This window comes from Juglans microcarpa x Juglans regia, chromosome 6S, assembly GCF_004785595.1.
Source record: "Juglans microcarpa x Juglans regia isolate MS1-56 chromosome 6S, Jm3101_v1.0, whole genome shotgun sequence".
NCBI lineage: Eukaryota > Viridiplantae > Streptophyta > Magnoliopsida > Fagales > Juglandaceae > Juglans > Juglans microcarpa x Juglans regia.
Genome location: NC_054605.1, coordinates 2,809,517 through 2,832,709, shown reverse-complemented (window position 1 = coordinate 2,832,709; position 23,193 = coordinate 2,809,517). Strand labels below are relative to the sequence as shown.

Sequence of the window (23,193 nt, the reverse complement as noted above, 5' to 3'; positions counted from 1 at the left end):
GGGGCTTATGTCTCATGTAACTGATTGGGAAGCTGGTGTGAATGTGCTTAAATCTTCTTTTGTTAGGAAGCAAGGGTGGTTCTTGCAGTTGGTAGCAACAGAACCTGAGGTTAAGCAGGTGGAAGTTCAACCTGAATTGGAAGAAGTTCTGCAGCAGTTCATCTTAGTGTTTGAGGAACCAGTGGGATTGCCACCCCCTAGAGCCTTTGACCATCAGATTGTGTTGAAATAGGGTAGTGCACCAATTTCAGTGAGACCTTATAGGTATCCTCATTATCAAAAATCTGAAATTGAGAAAATTGTTCATGACATGTTATCAAATGGTGTTATAAGACCAAGCCAAAGCCCATTCTCATCACCTATTTTGCTTGTTAAAAAAGCTAATGGTAGTTGGAGGATGTGTATGGATTATCGAGCCCTTAATCAAGAAACTATCAAAGACAAGTTTCCAATTCCTGTCATTGATGAGTTACTTGATGAACTTTATGGAGCTAAGTTCTTTTCTAAACTTGATCTTAGATCAGGTTATCATCAAATAAGGGTAAGAGAAGAGGACATTCTCAAACAGCATTTAGAACTCATGAGGGTCACTATGAGTTCTTGGCAATGCCTTTTGGGCTTACCAATGCACCTGCCACCTTTCAAGGATTCATGAATCATGTTTTCAGACCTTTCCTTCGAAAATTTGTTTTGGTCTTCTTTGATGATATCTTGGTTTACAGCCAAGACTTTGGTGAACATCTGGAGCACTTGAAGTTAGTGTTATCTGTTTTATAGTAGCACACATTATTTGCAAAAAAATCTAAATGTAGATTTGGGGTGACTGAGGTAGACTACTTGGGACATATTATTTCTGAAGATGGAGTGAAGGCAAATCCTACAAAGATTTCTTCTATGTTGGACTGGCCTGTTCCCAAAACAGTGAAAGCATTGAGGGATTTTTGGGCCTTACTGGCTACTATCAAAAGTTCATCAAGAACTATGGTTCTATTGCTGCCCCTTTAACACTGTTGCTGAAAAAGAACTCCTTTGTGTGGTCTCTTGAAGCTGAAAGGGCTTTTCAAGAGTTAAAATATGCTGTTGCAAGTCCTCTTGTCTTAAGACTTCTTGATTTTTCTAAGGAGTTTACTATTGAGTGTGATGCTTCAGGGGTGGGGTTGGGAGCTGTATTGAGGCAAGACAGCCAACGAATAGCTTTCTTTAGTAAAGCCTTAAAGGGAAAAGCATTGTTTTTGTCTACCTATGAAAATGAATTCTTGGCACTGGTATGTGCAGTTGGGAAATGGAGACCATATCTGTTGGGTCAGTCTTTCAAGATCAAAACTGACCAACAAGCTTTGAAGTACTTGTTGGAGCAAAGAGTGGCCACTGAGGCTCAACATAAGTGGATCTCAAAGCTCATGGGTTATGATTTTCGTGTAGAATATAAAAGGGGTAGGGACAATAAAGTTGCTGATGCACTTTTCATAAAGTCTGAAGAAGATTCAGCTACATTGGCTCTTATCTCCTTTCCCACTCCTTTGGGGTTAGAAGACCTTAAACAAAGTTATGCTTTTTCTAGTGATATAACCAATCTGGTTGTGGCTTTGCAGCAAGGGTAGCAGGTTTCTAAGGAATTCTCTCTACAGCAGGGTCTCCTTTTTAGGAAAGGGAAATTGGTGATAGTTCCTTCATCACCATTTCATGCTAAAGTACTGCAACATATTCATCACAGCCCAGAAGCAGGTCATGTGGGCTACCATAAAACATTACAAAAGGCTAAGATGGATTTTTTCTAGCCAGGCATAAGGAAAGATATTAAAAAATAGGTAAGGGAGTGCCAGATTTGTCAAGTGAACAAGCATGAAACTGTACTTCCTGCAGGGTTACTTCAACCCTTGCCTGTTCCTCAGAGTCCTTGGCTTGATATTGCCATGGACTTTATTGTTGGTCTCCCTAGTTCAAATGGACTGACTGTCATTTTGACTGTGGTGGATAGATTGACAAAGTTTGGGCATTTTTTTCCATTGGCTCACCCCTACACAGCTTGTAAAGTAGCTGAGGTTTTTTTTACTGGTGTATTCAAGCTCCATGGCCTACCAAAGACTATTGTCTCTGATCGAGATGCAGTCTTTACTAGTCTTTTTTTTACAAAATTGTTTAAACTGCAAGGAACCACTTTGGCCTTTAGCTCAGCCTATCATCCACAATTAGATGCCCAAGCTGAAGCCTTGAATAAGTGTGTGGAGGGTTATTTGAGATCCTATGTGGGGTCCAAGCCAAAAAGTTGGAGTAAGTGGCTACCAATGGCTGAATGGTGTTATAACACTACTGTACACTCATCCACTGGTTTTTCACCTTTTCAGCCCTTGTATGGAATTCCACCCCCTTGGTTGATTTCTTATATTCCAGGCACTACTGCAAATGCTAAAGTGGATCATCAGTTGAGATCTAGAGAGGAGGTATTGTCCCTTTTGAAGGAAAATTTGAGGAAGGCTTAAGAGAGGATGAAGTTATATGCTGATAGGAAGAGGACTGAGAAAGTTTTTCAAGTGGGGATTGGGTTTTTCTGAAGCTGCAGCCTTATAGACAGAAGTCTGTGGCTATGAGGCACAATATAAAACTGGCTCCGAGGTATTATGGCCCTTTCCAGGTCATCCAGAAAATAGGGACAGTAGCATATAAGTTGGACTTACCTTCTTCCTCCAAAATACATCTTGTTTTTCATGTTTCCTCTTTGAAGAAAAAGCTGGGTGATCAGATCTCTCCTTTACCAACATTACCACCAGTTGATGCTGAAGGCAGTGTGCAACCTGAACCTGAGTTGATTCTTGACAGAAGAATGAAGAAGTTAGGCAATCATGCCTCCACATAAGTCTTGGTAAAATGGTTAGGTGCTTTTCTTGAAGATAGTTCTTAGGAATCTCTATGGAAGCTAAGGTCATTATATCCACATTTATTGGGTACAGGCCTTTAGTATTTGTCATGGGTGCCTTGTGGGCAAGGCCTTGAAGAAGGAGGGATTGTCATGGGTGCCTTGTGGCTGGCCTTGAAGAACTGCAGTGTCCTTATGAAGGCTGAAGGAGTTTGGTGCAGAAGGAATTTGAGGGCAAAATAACGGTTTTAACAGAATGGGGTCTTTAATGAAACAGGGAGTTTTGAGGCTTATTGTGGGGGTGTCGTTCAACGTGCAGGCAGCTACGTTTCATGGGCAAAGTTTAATGAAACGGGGTGTTTTGCATATATAGTTTTTTGACAGCTGCATTTTATCTTTTGTTGTTGGTGTTTTGGGTTCCTTCATCTCAGCCTGCGTGTATATAAGCAGTGCTGGGGGAAGCTTAGTTGTTGTTGAATAATCATTTTGAAGAATTGTGTTTGGAGGTTGAGAATCCCTCGAAGATTCTCCACAAATTTCATAATAGAATCTTGCTCATTCCTTTCTTGATCTGAATATTCCTTTCCTAAGTTTAGTTGTGATTACAAGAGGTTTACTAGAATTACAGCAGGACCTTGAGTGAATCTTACACTTTTGCACACATGCATATAATCATTAAAAAAATAAACTATTGTTGTGATCGGTTGAATACAAATCTTAAGAAAATAGCTTCCATGATATCAAGTTTAATTAGTTTTGTAATCAATCACCCTATAGATGGTATTGACCGTTGAGACGTTGGGATATGCATTGTCAGTTAAAATAAAGCTACCTTCTCAATTTTTAATATAGCCTAGTTATTTTTTATACTAATTTTTTGCTTCTAATTTATTTTTCCAGCATCTCTGATTGTGATATAGATCCTAGACCTAGTGGAGATGATCGTCCACAAGGGGATGTGGCGAATGCCAATGCTGTAGCTCCTACACCAGTAGGTACTTTCACCCCTAGAGCCACATTTAGGGTAACTACATCAAGAGCAGCTACATCTTGTGCAAGTAGTAGACTCTCGCTCCCAGTAGATATAGAGGATGATGATATGTTCAACGAAGAGGAGGAGATACCCATTGAGCAAGATTAACCACCATGGCCTTCTAAAAAAAGGTCATGGACATCGGAGCATTTCACCAAAATTCCTGGTGATATTGCGAACCCAGTAGCAAGATGTCATCACTGTGAGCAACTTTGTGGATGCCATTTGAATAAGCAAGGCACCACTGTGTTAATAGCACATCTAAATGGCTGCCAACAATATAAGATCGCGAATGGATTGGTGACCACTGATCAGACCAACCTCATTTACCAAACTTCTATAGCCACTAATGGTACACAGACTAAGAAATTGGTCATCCCTCAATACAGTAAGAAGATGTTGAGGGACATGCTTGCAAAGATGATAATTACTGATGAGATGCCCTTTACCACAGTCGAGAAAATAGGCTTTCGAAAGTTTTTAAACTTTGTTGAGCTACGATTTCCCATTCCATCACAGTATATGGTGATGCGAGATTGTATGAAGAGGCATGCGAAAGACAAGGCGGTGATGAGGAAGATGTTTATTACCACTGGCTAGAGAGTGTCGTTTACGACTGACACATGGATGTCCATACAGAACGTCTGTTACATGTGTATCACAGCACACTATATTGATAGTGAGTGGATTTTGCATAAAAGAATTATTAGCTTTAAAGAAATTGTGGATCATAAAGGTGCATCCATTGGGGCGAAGATGGATGATTGTTTAAAGGATTGGGGAATTTGAAAACTGTTTGTATTACAGTTGACAATGCCAGTGCCAATGAAACAACAATTGATTGGTTTAAGCGGAACACGACGATGAAAGATCATGTCATTCGGGCCCACGAGTTTATTCATGTTCGATGTTGTGCTCATATCATCAACCTCATCATTGTTGAGGGGTTAAAAGAGGTTGATGATTCCATTATCCGAGTCCGTAGCATTGTGCGATATGTGAGGGGATCTCCCTAAAGATTTGCCAAGTTTAAGGCAATAGTAGAAGATCTTAAGATTGAATGTTCTAGTACCAAAAAGTGTTCGAGCGGATGGAGGTCGAGGATGAGGGCTTGAGGTATGCTTTGTCGGAGCCAGCAGGACAAGGGCTCGGTGCGCCTAATGCACATGATTGGACCAGTGTGAGGTACTTTGTTGAATTTTTAAGAAATTTTTATGACATATAACCATGCGGATATCTGGATCCAAATATACGACTGCGAACTTGTACTTCAGCGAGCTCTCGAAGCTTCACTTCCACTTGGAAAATAGTTGTGCAGACTCTAGTGGATTGTTATCTGCTATGACTACGGGGATGAAGACTAAACATGATAAATATTGGGAGAATATTAAGAAGATAAATAGATTACTATTTGTGGCTATGATCCTTGACCTCCGATATAAGCTAGCCATTCTAGAATTTTGGGTAAATTCTGTCCTCGAGGCAATAAAGGTTGCAGAGTTTATTAGAGTGTTAAAAAGTGATATTGATGACCTATATAATCACTACAACAATAGTTGACAGCCTTCATCCGCAGCTAGTAGCTCCTCACATTTGAGGTCGATGGGGTCGATAGCTTCCTTAGGTGATACTGATCCATCCGTTGGGGTTAGAGGACATCGTATTATGCAGTAGTATCATCAACTCATTGCAACAAGGAATATTATGCAGTGTACATATGAGGTTGAATGATATTTTATGGAAGCTGTCGAGACACCTAGTGATGTATTTCAGTTATTAACTTGGTGGAAGGTTAATTCCACTAAGTATCCAGTTCTTTCCCGTATAGCCCGAGATGTCCTAGTCATTCCTGTCACTACGGGTGCCTCAGAGTCGACATTTAGCATTGCAGGTCACGTGTTGGATGCTTATTGGAGTTCATTGTCATCGTCAACCGTGGAGGCCCTCGTTTGCACACAGAATTGGATAAGTAAAATGCCCATTAGACTAGATACCGTTGGCGTTGATGCCGAGAGCTATAGGCTTGAATCGGGTAAGTTTATATGCTTTTAAATGATTATTTAATTATTTTTAATGTTTCTAACTTCTACTTTTTTATGATTTTACAGACCTAATTGTGAATCCTAACATAATTTCCGATGACTGAGAGTCTAAGACGGACGCCCTTTGAGAGTTGGGATGGAGTTGAGAGAACCTCTTTTCTTGGTAAGAATCAAATTCTACTTTTACCGTGTTCAGTTTTTTATTATCAATTTTTTTCATTTATTGATTGTAACTTTTTATCTTCATTTCAGGCATGACCATTGAGATTTGAGTGAAATCCATGTTTAATATTTATGTAGTTATCTTTCAAGACTAAGTCAATGTTGTTGTTACGTTATAAATGGGACTATTATAACTTATGGCTATATTATACATGTTATTTAGTTTTTAAACTATTGTATTTAAGCTTCTTTTTTTTTCAGTATTTTTCTTCTCTTTTTTATAGTTTTGGACTTGGGCTTTAGTGATCATATTTATGTAGTTATATTTATGTAGTTACCTTACATTGTGCTCGATCCGAGCAAAGACTGAAATAAGGACCTACCACATGATACTCTTATTAGTCTTATATTTATTTTTAGATCAAGTCGTAGACACACTTACCTCTGTTAATAGTGCTATGTAATGTAATGGATCAAATTAATTTTTGCATATAATTTATTTAACAAAAGAAATTGACCACATTATTATACTAATATATTTGGAGACATGGGTCCCAAGATGCCTTAAATTGATTGATTGCTCTCCCTGCACTCTAATATATTATTTAATGTAAATGTAGCAGTAGGACACTATGTAATACCCTGATCCTTCCTTCTTACGTACGTTTCTCTCTTTCCGACGTACGTTCCCTCTTTATGACGTAAGCAAATTCCGAGGGCAGAGATTATGTGAATTGTCTGCCCCTTCTATCTAGCGACTCTGAGACTCGTTCGGCGTGCCGAACCTCGAAGGCGTGTTTCAAAAGATGTTATGTAACTTCTAGGGCATGCCCAGTGTTTTAAATGTACTGGAAATATTTATAAGGAGTATTTCCAGTGTTATTGAACTAAGCTTGATTTTAAATATGACAATTATAATATTCTTGAAAAGCTCCAAAAATATTATAATTGTCAGAAATCATTTTAATATCATTATTAAAATGATTTCAGTTATTTAAAATATTATGGGATTTAAATTATGTTGAAAGCTTTAATTAATTAAATGGTTTTATCCTTTCAAATATATTAAATAAACTTCATCATTTATTAATAGTGAAGAATATTATTTTATAAACTAAAGTTAGTTTAAATAATATTCTACCTTAATTCCTCTAAGTGTTTTTAATTAAGTTAACGTTTATGCATTTTCAAATCAGTGTTTTAATATATCATCGTTAGATCGTTTTGAAGATCCTCAGACGAATGGACTGGATTAAATACCTAGACCCCCTCTCTCTTTCCCTCACTTTTCCCTCCCATCTCTCTCTCTCCTCCCTCTCTTTCAAGCGTACGTTGTACGTGACTCCTCTTCCACCCGATTCTCCCATAGCTCAGCCCGGCGCCGCCATGCGCCGGTGAGCCTCACCGCCGGCACCACCAGCTCCACCTCACTCCGGCGAGCTCCGCCATCCCGGTATCTCTCCCCCACGCTCTCCACCGCCGTGTGCCACCCAATGGTGCCACCACTCCCACGGCAGCTTCTCCTCCTGCCGGCCATCATCTTCTAGCAAGCTCAGCCTCCCTCTCCTCCTCCGTCGAGCACATGCATCATACCCATGAAAATGGGTTCCCATGGCCTCAAGGCCACTGATGCTCCTAGCGCCGCCGTTCGCGACACCCACGGCCACCAGGCACCACCATGAGCCTCCCTCTCCCTTCCCCTTCCTCCTCCATGTGACCCGAGGCCCATAGCCTCTCCTCCATGCACGGCTTCTCCCTCTCTCTAACGCACGGGTTCCCTCACTCCCACCATCGTGCACCGCCACCCACGGCATGTAACCGCCACCTCCAGCCTCCTCAGGCCACCACCAAACCAACCTAATCACCCATGGCCCCGATCTGTCCCCTATGCATGCACACTCTCTCTCACTCTCCCACAACTTCTCCTCCACTGTGCGGCCAGATCCGTCGCCGTGAGCCACCGTGGCGCCACCTCGACTCCACCACGAGATCCACCGCATCTCCCTTAGCTGAGCCCTAGGTTCAAACCACCACTTTATGTGGTGGGAAACCACTGCACGTGATGGACAGTCACTGCGCGTGACTGACCCCCACTGTACATGGCTAGATCCGCCGTGTTACGCTCCTTGCCACCATCACAAGGCCTACACGAGCCCTTCCAAGACCACACCTAGCTATCAAAATGCCCAAACGATCCCCGTACGTGGCGTAGTTGCCCCGTATGTCCTTTTCGAGGTCATCAAACGTGATGATCAACAGGCAACGCACGGGTTATCCCGTCGATGGTATAACTCTCTATCCCTTTTAATTATGTTAGATGTTAATTAGTGGACTAGGTTGTGGACTGTGCTGTTAGTATTAGGGGAATGACTGTGTAGTATGGAGATGTGCTGTGTAGTGAAGTGATGGGCATTTTGTGATGTGAAGTGTGGGGCATATTGTGTAGTGCGTTGTGATGTGTTGGGCTTTTCTCTGTAGTGCGCTGTGATGTGTTGGACATAGTTGGGAAGTGTGTTGTGAAGTGTTGTGGACTGTGCTGTGTGGTGTGGTTGTGGAGTGTGTGCTGTATTGGTGACGTGGCATGTGGAGTGGGAACAGTACACGCTGAGTGTACTTTGTGTGTGGCGTAGTGTGGGATAAGGAGAGTATATGTAGAATATACTCTCCTGGCGTATTGTGGAATGGAAAGAGTACACGTAGAGTGTACTCTGTATGGAGTGTACTCCACGTAGAGTGTACTCCATATTGATGATAGGTTGTAGCATGTGTGAAGAGAGTACACGTGGAGTCTATGTGGTGGAGTGATGCACCGTATGGCCGGTATGCCATAGTGGTGATGTGGCATAGTGTGTATGAAAGGAGTATACGCGGAGTGTACTCCATGTGGTAGAGTGATGCATCGTATGGTGGGTATACTATATTGATGATAGGTTGTAGCGTGTGGAAAAGGGAGTATACGTGGAGTGTACTCCACGAGCCAGCGACACTCCATGTGACGTGTCGCAGAGATAAGGATGGTTGTGTGATTGATGGGCGTGGACCGTGGTGAACAGTGTCTCAAAGTAGTTATGGCACAGCCTGTAGTCTGAAGTGACAAGTGTCACCGTGATGGACTTATGGCTAGGAGTATGCGGGAAGTAACAGAATAAGTATAAGTCTATGTAGTGGAAGCATGACTGGGCAACGTTATGAAGTGACGTGGTTACTGACAGTCGTGCTTGCGATGGGTGAGGAGTTAGTATAGAAATGGTGTAGCAGGATCGTGACAAGATGTCACGATGTGGCAGGAGTACGTGAGGAATCGAATTCGTGATAAGTGAAGGAGTTGATGTAAGAATGACGTAGCAGGATGTCAGGTGATAGCATGAAGAGTCATGCTAGCCGGGTTAAAAGAAGGTTGGTATCGGAGTATATCCTTGTCGCTGTGAGCAGGTGATCAACGTGTCATATGTTGATCTTAGGTGATAAAGGGGTAAGGTACATGTGTAATCTGGTTAGACACATGTGTCTGACGGATTCACCATATGTAATGGGTAGTCTGTCCTGAGTACAGTTACACAATGCTTAAGCCTCAGAGTTGGCTTAGAGCCGTGTGGCTTGTATGGTTGGGAATGAGGATTTAGTGTGGGCTAAGGTGCATGAAGGTAGTGACGGGTGTATTGTCTAGGATTGGGATGCGTGACTTAGTTGGTCTGAGTCATGCATCAAGATGAGTTCAATAAGGAGAATAAGACGAATGTCTTAGTGTCTTAATCTTAAGGTGAATCATGGGTTCACTTTAGTGAATGAGCACTCGAGGTAAGACGTTGAGTTAGAAGATGTGGTGACCGTAAGTGGTCCCCGAAGGGTTTAACATAGTGAACGGCACGTAAGTGCACAGGATAGAAGGAGAGTGTTCTAAGTAAAGCGTAGTTCTATTTCTAGTTAAGTTAATTATGCATTAGATAGAGAATGACGTTAAGGTTATGTGTATGCATGTAGGTTACCATCTGACACGCACATGAATGGACTGCATGATATGCAAGTAGCATAGAGTCTAGGTAAGTGTTACGTTCATACTCTTCTAGAGTCATCCAAAATATATAAAGAAATGAAAAGAAACGCTTTTCCTCACGATGCCTTATGAAAAGACACGAAAGACGTTTTACGAAAGAAAATGCTAAGTGTTCAATGGTATAAGTATGTATGGCCCCTCCTTGGCAGCCCCTTTTTACGCAACCAAAGTATTAATTGTACGCATGTGAATGGATGACTATACGCTGTATTTATTGTATGTATTTTCTAAGAAAATCCACGAACTGATGAAAATGCAAGAAAAGCATGAAACTGATGCTTTTATGGATCCTACGAACCGACGCTTTCATGTGCGCCATGAGGTGATGCTCGTGGGTGCCGTGAAAGACGACGTTCAAGGTGATACTTGTGGATGCCACAAAAGCTAACGTTTAAGCCATGCATGTTTTTAAATGATGTTTTCCACGAACGAATTCTTAACGATGTTTTCTCATGAAAAGAAATGCTTTCTCATGAAAATGAATGTTTTCTCATGAAAGGACTACTAAAGGAAAGAAAGAATTGAATGAAAGCTCCAGCTCTAAAGAGCTGATATGAACGAATGAACGAAAAACATGAAAGACATGAAAGCATGAAATTATGAAGATATGTAACGGCCACATAAATGAATGAAAAGGGTACCAATGAATGGGCAGATTGCAATGCCGGGTAAGTAGTACTAGTAGTGCACCCAGTGCTGCCTCTGACTAAAAAGGGATTTCCAACCCGTGGCGACGGGCGGAGTCCAGGTCAAAAGGAAGACCGTTAATCCCAACACACGGGGCGTAACAGTGTGTACTGGCCTATGAAAGTGATAAGAAAGAATGTATGTATGCATGTATGCACGTATGCACGTAATGCACGAAGGCACGAACTTTTAAGAAATGAAGGCACTGACAGGGGAAACGTTTTACTGAAGGAAAACCCCATCCAGTGATGTTTTCGGATGAACGCACTTATACAAAAATGCACCGCATTCTTGCATAAATAAAGGCACTGACGGGGGAAACGTTTTACAAAAAGAAAGTCCATTTTCAAAAGGAAAACTCCGTCCAGTGACGTATTCAAAAAGACGCACGTATGTATGTAAGCATGCATGTATAGTATGTACGAATGATGAATACATGAATGAAAATCTATGTTGTTATATTTTAACTGTATGAAGTAATGCTTACGAGTCTTCAACTCATTTTAGTTTTTATGCATGTCCTCCCCCCTCATAGGGACGGAATGAGAAGTACGCATCAGGACAGACACGGCCATGGGGAAGAGCACGGAAGTCTAGGCACGGGTTTTAATCGTACGAGGGACCCTTTTATTGTAAGATTAATGTTTTCCGCTGTAAACCTCTTTTATTGTAAAAGTACTTTTTATTTTATAAACGTAGAGTCTTGCATCCTGGGAAGAAAGTAAAAAGTTTTAAATCGAACGGTAATTCCCGTCGTCCTTTATAAAAACATTTTACAAAAAGTCCCACCATAAGGACGGACATTACATACTAGGACCACTTAAATTCAATTATGAAGATTTCAATGGGAATCTACCAACCCTTTTGTTGAACCCATATTCATGGACACAGGTATGCTGTATGTATGTCATCATCTCCCCGAAAGTCAACGTTTAATATTTAAGTAGTTATATAATTTTTTTTAGCCCAATAGATGGTCGGAGCTCCGAACAAAGTTTGGAGTTTCGAACCCCATTCGGAGCTCTGATCGGAGGTTCGAAGTCGGAGTTGGAGTCGAAATTTCGCTTCGACTACTCTCGAAGTCGGAGTTCGGAAACGGCAACTCTGACTTCATCGGAGTCAGAGCTCAGCCCTAATACGATCCATAAAGATATTCGAGGTCTCGAAAGTTGTACACCTACTAGCACAAGCTTCCGCAGTGCGGCTAGTCTCTACCTCTTGATTGAGTCAAAGTAAATGCATTCTCTCGACATCCTTCAATACGAATGAGTCTTGTGGGGGTTGTCGCTCTTCATGCGATAATGCATGTCGTAGAAAGATATTTCCTTGAGAATCTGCATCCATCACATGAGGGTGATGATGCTCGAACTTCTCCATCTGTTGCCAATGAACAACCATCATTCGGTCTATTCTCTTGCTCAGGTTTCTGCAACTACATTCTCGTATCTCTCTAATTGGGCTACTGAAGATGCAAACATACGTGGGGTTTTTCTAGGTCGTGCCATGCCCTGTTTCAAGGGTATTGTAGACGCATACAATGTTACTAACAACGAAGAGATCAGAAAAACAAACAAGAACTTATATCCAATCATGCCAAAGTACAATTAGTCAGACACAAATTCTTATCAAATAACTAAAACTAAGATACAAAGATACAAACAAATGAGGGTATTTAGTCCTCATTGAATCTTCTCTTTCCCAAGTTGCTTCTTGGAAGTCTGGATTATTCCAAAGCAGTTTTACTAGGGATATCTTTCAATTCCTTAATTCTTTCTCCTTTCTATCCACAATCCGCACAGGCCATTCTTCATATAATAGGTTAGGTTAAAGCTGAATACCACTGGGTTCCATCACTATTGGTCAACTTTCTCTAAAGCTCTTCTTTAGAGATGATACATGAAACATGTTATGTACTCCTTGCATTTCGGTCGGCAAATCCAACCGATATGCCACAGATCCAATCCGTTCCACTACTTCGTAAGGTCCTACATACCAGGATCTCAACTTTCCTCTCTTGCCAAACCGTACAACTCCCTTCATTTGTGGAATCTTAACATATACCCATTCTCCTACGAGAAATTCTAGATTTCTTCATCAATTATCAACATAACTTTTCAGTCGATTCTGGGCCGCTTGCATTCTTTCTCTGATTAATGCTACTTGCTTTTGAACTTCTTGCAAATATTTGGGCCCTAGTATTTTCTTCTCTCCGACTTCATCCCAATACAACAGGGACCTACATTTTCTCCCGTAGAGTGCCTCGTAAGGCGCCTGTAATACCCCGCTCCTTCCTTCTTACGTACGCTCCTTCTTTCTAACGTAAACAAATTTCGAGGACAGAAATTATGCAACAGTCCACCCCTTCTCTCTAGCGACTGCAAGCCTTGTTATGCGTGCTGAACCCCGATGGCGTGTTTTCAAAGATACTATGTGATTTCTAAAGTACGCTCAGTGTTTTAACTGCACTGAAAATATTTATATGGAATATTTCTAGTATTATTGAACTAAGCTTGATTTTAAATAAGACAATTATAATATTTTTAAAGAGCTCCAAAAATATTATAATTGTCAGAAATCATTTTAATATCATTTATTAAAATGATTCCAGTTATTTAAAATATTATGTGATTTAAAATTATGTTTAAAACTCTTATTAAATTAAATGATTTTATTCTTTAAAGATATTAAATAAGACTTCGTCATTTTATTAATGATGAAGGAATATTATTTTATCAACTAAAGCTTAGTTTAAATAATATTTTACCTTAATTCCTCTCAGTGCTTTTAATTAAGTTAATGTTTACGCATTTTCAAATCAGTATTTAAAGCCCATCGTTAGATCGTTTTGTAGATCCCAAGATAAAGGGACTGGATTAATTGCCCAGCCCCTCTCTTTCTCCCTCACTTTTCCCTCCCCTCTCTCTCTCCTCCCGTTCTCCCTCCCACGCGAAATGCCCCTCTCCTCCCTGATTCTTCCTCTTACAGCCTAGCACCGTCGTGCACCATCCAGTCTCACCACCACCAGTCTCCTCTCGCTTCGTTCTCCCCAACGCACGCACGCAACCTCTCACACACGGTTTCACCGTGCGCAGCGCCTAATGCCGCCGTACGCGGCCACCCAGGCCACCGCACCTCCACCACCTCACACCGACGACCACCCCTTATGGACCCAGCCACCATGAAACCCCCCTCTCCCTCTTCGTTGCATGCATGCACCCAACCCATAAATGGGTTTCGCACGGCTTCAACCCCACTGAGCACCACCACGAGCCCCCTGAGCCTCCCCCTTCCTCCTACCCTTGACCCGAGGCCCATAGCCTCCCTCACACGCATGGGCTTCCCCTCTCCCTCACGCATGTGTTCTCTTCCTCCCACCACCGTACGTCACCACCCACGACGGCCAGCCACCATCTTGAGCTTCCTCTGGCCACCATTAGCCTCCCCCTAGCCTAGCCCTAGGCCCAAACCGCCACTTTATGTGGTGGGTAGCCGCCATACATGGTGGATAGCCACTGTAAGCAGTTTAGCCGCCACGTACGACCCTTTCGACATCATCAATCGTGACGGTTAGCGAGCAACGCACGGGTCAACCCTGTCGATGGTAAAACCCTATATCCCTCATTAATTATGTTATTTGTTAGTTGATTAGGTTGTGGACTGTGCTATTAGTATTGTGGAGTTTGTTGTATTGTGATGTGCTGTGTAGTAAAGTGTTGGGCATAGTTGGGAAGTGTGCTGTGAAGTGTTGTGGACTGTGCTGTGTAGTGTGGTTGTGGAATATGTGATATAATGGTAGTGTGGCATCATGTGGATTGGGAAGAGAGTGTGTAATCTCATGGCGTAGTGTGGGATAAGGAGAGTATATGTAAAATATACCCTCCTGACTCATTGTGGGATGGGGAGGAGTACACGCGGAGTGTACTCTGTATGGCATAGCATGTATGAAGGGAGTACACACGGAGTGTACTCCATGTGATAGAGTGATGCACCATATGGCGTGTACGCCATAGTGGTGATGTAGCGTAGAGTGTGAGAAGGAGTACACGTAGAGTGTACTCCAAGAGATGCAGAGACACACCGTGTGGCGTGTTGCAGAGATAAGGATGATTGTGTGGTCGATGGGCGTAGAGCTTGATGAGTAGTGTCGGGAACTGTGGAATAGTGTCCCGAAGTAGTTATGGTGTAGCCTGTAGTGAGACGCCCACAGATTCCGCTTGGAATCGGACGGACATCTGAAGCGTCGAGACACGCAACACAAGGTTACCTGTCCCCGTTCATGACATATAAGATGCAATATTCCTAACATGCATCTAGTATTATGCAATATTCGCAGCCGATAATTTTTTTTTTTAGCAATACTATGCACCAAACTTATAATATCCCAAATACTTAAAACATACTTCATACATAAAGACATACTAAACAACTGGGATCACAACACTAGTCCAAAATGGTTGTGAACAAAAGAGTGCTGGAGATTGAACTCCACAAAATACAAGTAGTAACCTAAGGCAACTACATCTAAGTCGCACCGTCGCTTAGTCGACCGTTTCCAGTTGGTCGATTCCTGGTTCTCCTTCAGATCCTGTTACAAGATCTACCATTCGGGGGGAATGCTAGTTGGGACTACCACAGTGAGTTAACAAAAAACCTTCATATAGGTTAATGATGCATGCATGACAATAAAGGCATGAATGCACAATCAAAGTCAATAGTAAACATAACATAACCTGACATAACATGGCATGATATAAATAGGCATAGCATGACTTGTCATAACATGGCATGAAATAATGAGTATAACCTGACTTGACATAACATGGCATGAGCTGACATAACTTGAACTGAAACTGAAATTTAACTTGACGTGACATAAACTTGAAACTTGACATGAACGTAAACTTGAACATAACATAACATGAAACATGACTTGCACATGAAATACATGAACTTGAAATCTTGCTCAGTAGACTTAATTAATAAAGTGACCATACGGGTGCTACACGGATCCTCTTGAGCCGTGTGTCCCTGCCGATTACCACATCACAACACAGGTGTCTATACCAGCTGTGAGTGCGTTAATACGTACTCCACAATTGTTGTGGCCTCACGTATTCTACGTGTCACAATTGTTGTGTCTTACGTAGTGTATGCTCCACAGTTGTTGTGGCCCCCTGATTTGTTTGCGCCACACTTGCTGTGGACACACGTAAAATAGAGTGGCTCCAACGGCGTTAGTGTCTGGCGCGCTCCGGTGACCAGCTAGTTAGGCCCCATTCGCAACCTGTTGACTATACTTCATCAACCGAGGAAATTTCACACCTATTTAGATACTCCAGCGTGAATAAAGGAGTTTCACTAGAATATTACCCTATCCTAGCGCTTAGGGTCATGATTGACATGAATAACTGTTCTCGAGATACACAAACTGTATTCAAGACGGGATGACATGAATATGAAAAGACAGAAGTCCTGACGTAGCATAACGTGACATGAACGTAAGATGACAAACATGACATATGTCGAGACATAAATGAAACATACAACATTTCATAACATGACATGCATGTAACAGACAAAATTTTGTAACATGAAATAACATGTAACAGACAACATTTCAGAACATGGCATAGCATATGACAGTGAATATTACGTGGCATGACATACATGTAATAGATGGCATACGTAATGTGACATACTTGCAACAGATACTAACATGAGACAAAATATAATATATAACAGATAAGTATTTCGTGACAGAATAATTCAGGTAAAAGATAAACATGAAATGACATAGCATGACATGTCATATATAACAACATACGAACATAAAATGTAGTTCCCTTACCCATCACACATACACAATAATCTGATAGTAAGTTAAGAGCTAACTTACCTCGATAGTCGCGTTCTATGAGAATAAGCGCGAAACACGAGGAACTGTAAGTGGGTATTCTAAAAATTAGAAATTAATTACTAATAATTAGAAATGTGGAAAGAGGCAACTTAGAGTAAAATTACCATTTTACCCTCTACATGTGGGAAAATGACTATTTTACCTATAACTTAAGGATTTCACATCCTAACTCCAAAAATTACCAAAATTTATATTCCTCATGTAAATTTTGTCCTAAACTCAAATATCAACTCAGAAAAATTTAAAACCATTCACAATTATGGAAAACTCACTATTGTCGAAACCCACATAGGCCATTTCTCTAAATTTTGGTTCAATTCTTTCAAAATTCAAAACTCATGATTAAACAAAAATTTTCTAACAAAGATCTTCCTATCCTAAGTTTAAAAAAATACACTTAAAATATCCATTAAGAAAAGCTAATCATCAACACTAAACTTTTTAACAAAAAGTGAACCCTTAAAAACACACGTTTTGACCTTAATAAAAACATTTCCAAGAATTCCAAAAAAAATCAAATCTTATTTTTAACATATTCATAACATCATCCTAAGATCAACCATGTTTTAAATCATCAAACAAAGTCACCAAAAATCACAAAACAACACTTGGAGTTTTTGGTTTTAAACATAGTCCAAAACATAAACTTTTCTCTCAACTACCTTTGATCAATATCTTGATCTATGGCTTAAAGACTTGTGATCTTCAAACTAAAACATCACATGGTGTAACAATGTGTCCTAAAGATGATTCAACCATCAAACTTAAAATCACATGGCTAAAATTCAACAAAACATGGATCTAACCGAAAAACATCAAATCTTAGGCCAAACAGAAATCCTCTTGCATAGAAAGTCATATCTTTAAAACTAATACAAAATATCTTCGAAATAACATCCTAACATGTATATAAGAGGCTTAGGATCATCATATAAAAATCTTTGGAATAAGATTAAACCACAAAATATTCAAACATTCACCAAAACAAAAACTGTTTTTCCACTTCCAGTTTTCGAGTTTCTAAAGCTAAGAAAATCTATCATCAAAAGATTTATTCAGGCAACAAACCCTCAATGAACATTCTTAAACACATGCTAGCAACACTCCATAAAATTTTTGGACCAAGATATGTCCATTAGCTTGGTCAAAAATTCCAAAACATATCGTACTCTCCAGTTTCATGCCTAGAATGCCCTTTCCATGGTTAAAATTACTTTTGACCGACCAAATGAGCATGGATTGAGACTAATAAGATATCCGCCAAAACTAGACTCAAAGAAGAACAACTTTTATGAAGGATTCATCATGATAAAATACTTACAAATGGTCGAAAATGGCCACGCAAAAATACACAGAAATCTACCCGAGAGAGTCCTTTTGGGTTTCTCTCTAAGAACGGGGGAAAGAAGTGATAAAATGGAGAGAAGTGTGTCTTGTACGACTTTAGACTCCTGGAGGGGAAAGTTATTGGCTTGAAAGACCCTTGATTGGAGTTGGCTATGTGACATAAAGTGGAGAATAGTGAGAGGCATGGACTGCCTGCAGCAGTTGTGAGAGATGGAGGTTGATGGAGTGGATTTCTCCTTCACATCAAGGCACCATTGGGTGCAGCCAATGGCAGTGGATGGTCTGCCATGTGGAGGAGGAAACTTCTCCAAGAAGCTTTGCCAAGATGGCCAATTTCGTGGGCCTTGGTGGGCCCCAACCAAGTGGGCTTCAATTTGGGGTTTAAAAGGGGTTTGGTTTGGGTTTGAGATGCTATCAAGCCCAAAACCAATTTTTCTTGGCCCAATCAAATTTCTAAGATTTAAAAGGTTGGATAATGATGTCATGACAAGGATTTGATTAATTAATAGCATGTGGAAGTGATTTAATCAAGTGATTAAACACAATGCTAGAAATCGGATTAAAAAGGGTTTGGAGGCCCACTTAGGGTTTGGGGAAACCGTTTAGGGTTTTGGTTTCAATCAAGCTTTTGGGGTTTCAATTGGATTCTAACCATTTAGGGTTTTGCTAGGGTTGAAACCCTCTTTGGTCTGGCACAATTTGGTTGATCAGATGAAACAAAGTTTTGCTTAGGTGGCATAATCTCACACCTTGATTTCCTTCACAAATCTATATAAAAGTTTCTCTTTGTGCCAAGTGTCTAATACCATTCACTATATGTGGCTATGATCTTGTCAAGTGTCCAAATAAAAGTTCTCTAACCTAATTTGGACATTCCACACTGTGATTTTGAAAACACTACACTAGGTGCGCTTATCGAGATTACTATTCACTCAAAAAAATTACATAAAAACTTAGTATTGAAAAATTCTAAATATTTATATTAACCTATAGTGAAAATCGTTTACCGAAATTCAACCCCAAAGTGCCCCTAAAAATAATTTCACAATTTCGAACAATCGTTTCGTTCGAAATTATGAAAATGGGTTATTGCGCCATAAAATCCTAAATAATCACCTGAGTCTAATGGCGTAGACCATAATGCATTCTGACACTTCTAACTACATCAAATAATTAAACTCATAAATCTAGCACCATAGTGAGTGATAACACTGATTATGATGACAGACTAAAACCTGAGCGATTGGTCGATTTGTAAAAATGTATGGGTTTTCACGAGGTTCCTAAGGTCAAAAGAAATTCTACCAGTGAATTTCTTGTGGGCTGTTACATGTAGTCTGAGGTGACAGGTGTCATCGGGTAGTTGACTCATGGCTGGGAGTATGGGTAAAGTAGCAGAACAAGTGTAAGAGTGCGCAGCAAAAGCATGACTGGGGAATGTCACGAAATGACATAGCTACTAGTAGTCGTGCTTATGATGAGTGAGGAGTTGGTATAAGAATGGTGTAGCAATGATTGTGACGAGATGTCATGATGTGATAGGAGTACATAAGGAACCGTATTCTTTATGAGTTAGGAGGTGGCATAGAAATGGCGTAGTAGGATGTTAGGTGATGTGACACGGTCACGGTGTAGCTTGGGAGTAATCTTGAGCTATATGACGTGACGTAAGGCATGATTGTGAACGGAGTCGTGTCGTGTTAAGTGTTGGGATGAACTATCAAAAGGGATGGGTAGCATGAAGAGTCATGCTAGCCGGGTTAAAAGAAGGTTGGTATCAGAGTATGGTGCTTGTTTACACAAGCAGGTGGTCAACGTGTTATATGTTGGTCTTAAGTAATAAGGGGGTAAGATACGTGTGTAATCTAGTTAGACACATGTGCCGGACGGATTCACCATATGTAATGGGTAATCTGTCCTAAACATAATTACACGGTGCTTAAGCCTCAGAATTGGCTTAGAGCCGTGTGGCGTGTATGGATGGGAATGAGGATTTAGCGTGAGCTAAGGTGAGTGAAGAGAGTGACGGGTGTATTGTCTAGGATTGGGATGCATAATTCCATCGGTCGGAATCGTGCGTCAGAATGTGGTTAGTAAGAAGAGTATGACGAAGGTCTTAGTGTCTTAATCATGGGTTCACCTTAGGGATGAGCACTTGAAGTAGAACGTCAAGTTTGGAAGAGGTAGTGACCGTAAACGAACCCCGAAGGTTTTAGCATAAGTAAAGGGCACGTAAGAAACGGAATAGAAGGAGAGTGTTCCAAGTGAAGTGTAGCTCAACTTATAGTTTAAGTTGCTTATGCATTAGATAGAGAATGACGCTAAGGTTATGTGTATGCATGTAGGTCACCATCTGATACACACATGAATGGACTGCATAATATGAAAATAGCATGGAGTCCAGGTAAGTATTACGTTCATACTCCTCTAGAGTTTTCTAAAATATAAGAAATGAAAACGAAACGCTTGTCCTTACAAAACGACACGAAATATGTCCTACGAAAACATGCTAAGTATAAGTGTTCAAAGATATACGTATGTACGGCCCCTCCTTGGCAGCCCCTTTTTACGCACCCAAAAGTATTAATTGTACGCTTGTGAATAGATGACTATACGTAGTATCTATTGTATATATTTTCTAAGAAAAGAAAAGAAATGTCGAGGCTTGTGCCCCGAGCTTTAACTGATGCTTTAAATGATGCAAAGAAAGTATATTGTTTTAAAATGCTCCTATGAACTCATGCTTTATGGATGCCATGAAGTGATGTTTTAAATGATGCCATGAAAAATGATGTTTAAGCCCATGCTTTTAAATGACGTTTTTCCATAAACGAACTGCTAAATGAAAAGAACTGAAATGAAAGGACTGGACTGAAAGAAAGGACCTGGACTGAATGAAAGGACTAAACGTTTAATGTATGAAAATACGTAACGACCACATGAATGAATTGGAAAGGGTACCAATGAATGGGCAGATTGAAATGTCGAGTAAGTAGTACTGGTAGTGCACCCAGTGCTGCCCTCTGACTGAAAAGGGATTCCCAACCCGTGGCCAAGGCGAAGTCTGGGTCCAAAGGAAGACCACTAACCCCAACACACAGGACTTAATAGTGTGTACCGGCCAATGAAAGTGATAAGAAAGAATGTATGAATGCATTAATGCATGAATGCACGAACCCATTAAGAAATGAAGGCACTGACGGGAGAAACGTTTTACGAAGAGAAAGCCCATTTTAAAGAAAAACCCCACCCAGTGATGTTTTCAAACGTACGCTCGCATGCATGTACATATAGTATGTATGGTATGATGAATGCATAAATGAAAACCTATGTTATTATATTTTAACTGTATGAAGTAATGCTTATAAGTCATTGACTCATTTTAGTTTTTATGCATGTCCCTCCCCCCCACAGGGATGGAATGAGTAGCACGCGTCAGGACGGACACAGCCTAAGAGGATGAGTACGGAAGTCTAGGCATAAGTGTTTAAATATATGAGAGGCCTTTCTATTGTTAAAATTGACGTTTTCTGCTGTAAACCTCTTTTATTCTCAATGCACATTTATTTTATAACGTAGAGTCTTGCACCCTGGGTATGGAAGTAAAAAGTTTTAAATCGAACAGTAATTCTCGTCGTATTTTCTAAAATAATTTTATAAAAAGTCCCACCATAAGGATGGGCGTTACAATGCCATTTGAATCGTGTCCTGAAAACTGTTGTTGTTGGCAAATTCTATCAAAGGCAAGTGACTTTGCCAATCGCCACTTAGTTCCAACACATATGCACACAGCATATCCTCCAATGTTTGGATTGTATGTTCAGTTAGTTTGTCTGTCTATGGATGATATGCATTACTAAACCTCAAACTAGTGCCTAACAACTTTTGTAAACTCTGCCAGAAACGTGAAGTGAATCGCATATCTCTGTCTGACACTATGGACTTGGGTACTCCCTATAATTGAACTATCTCTTTAACATAAATTAGTGAAAGCTTATCCATAGAGTCTATATTAGCTATAGGCAAAAAATGTGCGCTCTTCGTCAGTTTGTCGACAACAACCCAAATAGAGTTCTTTCTTGATGATGTCCTTGGCAGACCTATCACAAAGTCCATGGACACATCTTCCCATTTCCATTATGAGATTGGCAACGGATGCAATTCTCCAACTAGGCTACGAATTTTGCTATATCCATCTTGATTCCTTCCCACCAAAATTAACCTTTTAGATCTCAATACATCTTAGTGCTACCAAGATGAGCCATATAACGAGTACAATGAGCTTCCCTCAAAATCCTCTCATTCAATTCTAGGATCACAGGAATCACCTTCCTCTCCTTATAACACAACATCCCGTTCTTACTGATGGTAAAATGTTGCAGTCCTTCGGATTTTGCAATCCTTTGTCGAAATTCCTCGAGTTTATGATCTTTTTGCTACCCTTCTAAGATCTCATCCTCAATTAACGATACGATCTCTTGTACTGCTGCTAATATGGTATCTCTTGGCGGACTCCTAATCAACAAGTTCCTCATTATTGCTAATGGACGGGGCAAGTCAGTTTGAGCCTTGCGGCTAAGGGCCTCTTCTACCACATTAGCATACCCAGGATAATACTTTATCTCGCATTGATAATTGCTAATCGTTTCAACCCATCTTCTCTGCCTTATGTTCAAATTCTTCTAACTAAACAAATACATGAGACTCTTATGATCCGTAAACACTTTGCACTTTTCTCTGTATAGGTAATGTCTTCAAATCTTTAATGCGAAGACTACTGCAGCTATAAGTCATGGGTAGGATAATTTGCTCGTGATCTTTGAGTTATCGCAAAGCATAAGTGACGACTCGTTCCTCCTACATCAGTATGCATCCGAATCCCATCTTAGAGGCATCACTATAAACCACATAAGGCTTATTGGAAACTCTTCTCATACTCCTCACTCCAAACATACTTTGCATTCTTCTTTATCAATGTTGTTAAGGGACCAGAGAGTTTAGAAAATCCTTCCACAAATCTCTGGTAGTTTCCTGCCAAACCAAGGAAACTACGTATTTCATGGGCATTGGTTGGCCTTTGCCATTTCATTATGGCTT

The 23,193-nt window shown here is 40.5% G+C and overlaps 1 protein-coding gene across 1 annotated transcript; it reads left to right on the top strand.

The window, feature by feature from the left end:
- The first annotated feature begins 403 nt into the window (after positions 1-403).
- LOC121236530 lies at positions 404-3,995 on the top strand. Its single transcript, XM_041132981.1, has 8 exons — positions 404-603; positions 723-755; positions 860-1,597; positions 1,646-1,725; positions 1,864-2,042; positions 2,346-2,441; positions 2,555-2,829; positions 3,755-3,995. Exons 1-8 carry the CDS (start codon positions 404-406, stop codon positions 3,993-3,995), a joined length of 1,842 nt encoding a protein of 613 aa, XP_040988915.1.
- The last annotated feature ends 19,198 nt before the right edge of the window (positions 3,996-23,193 follow it).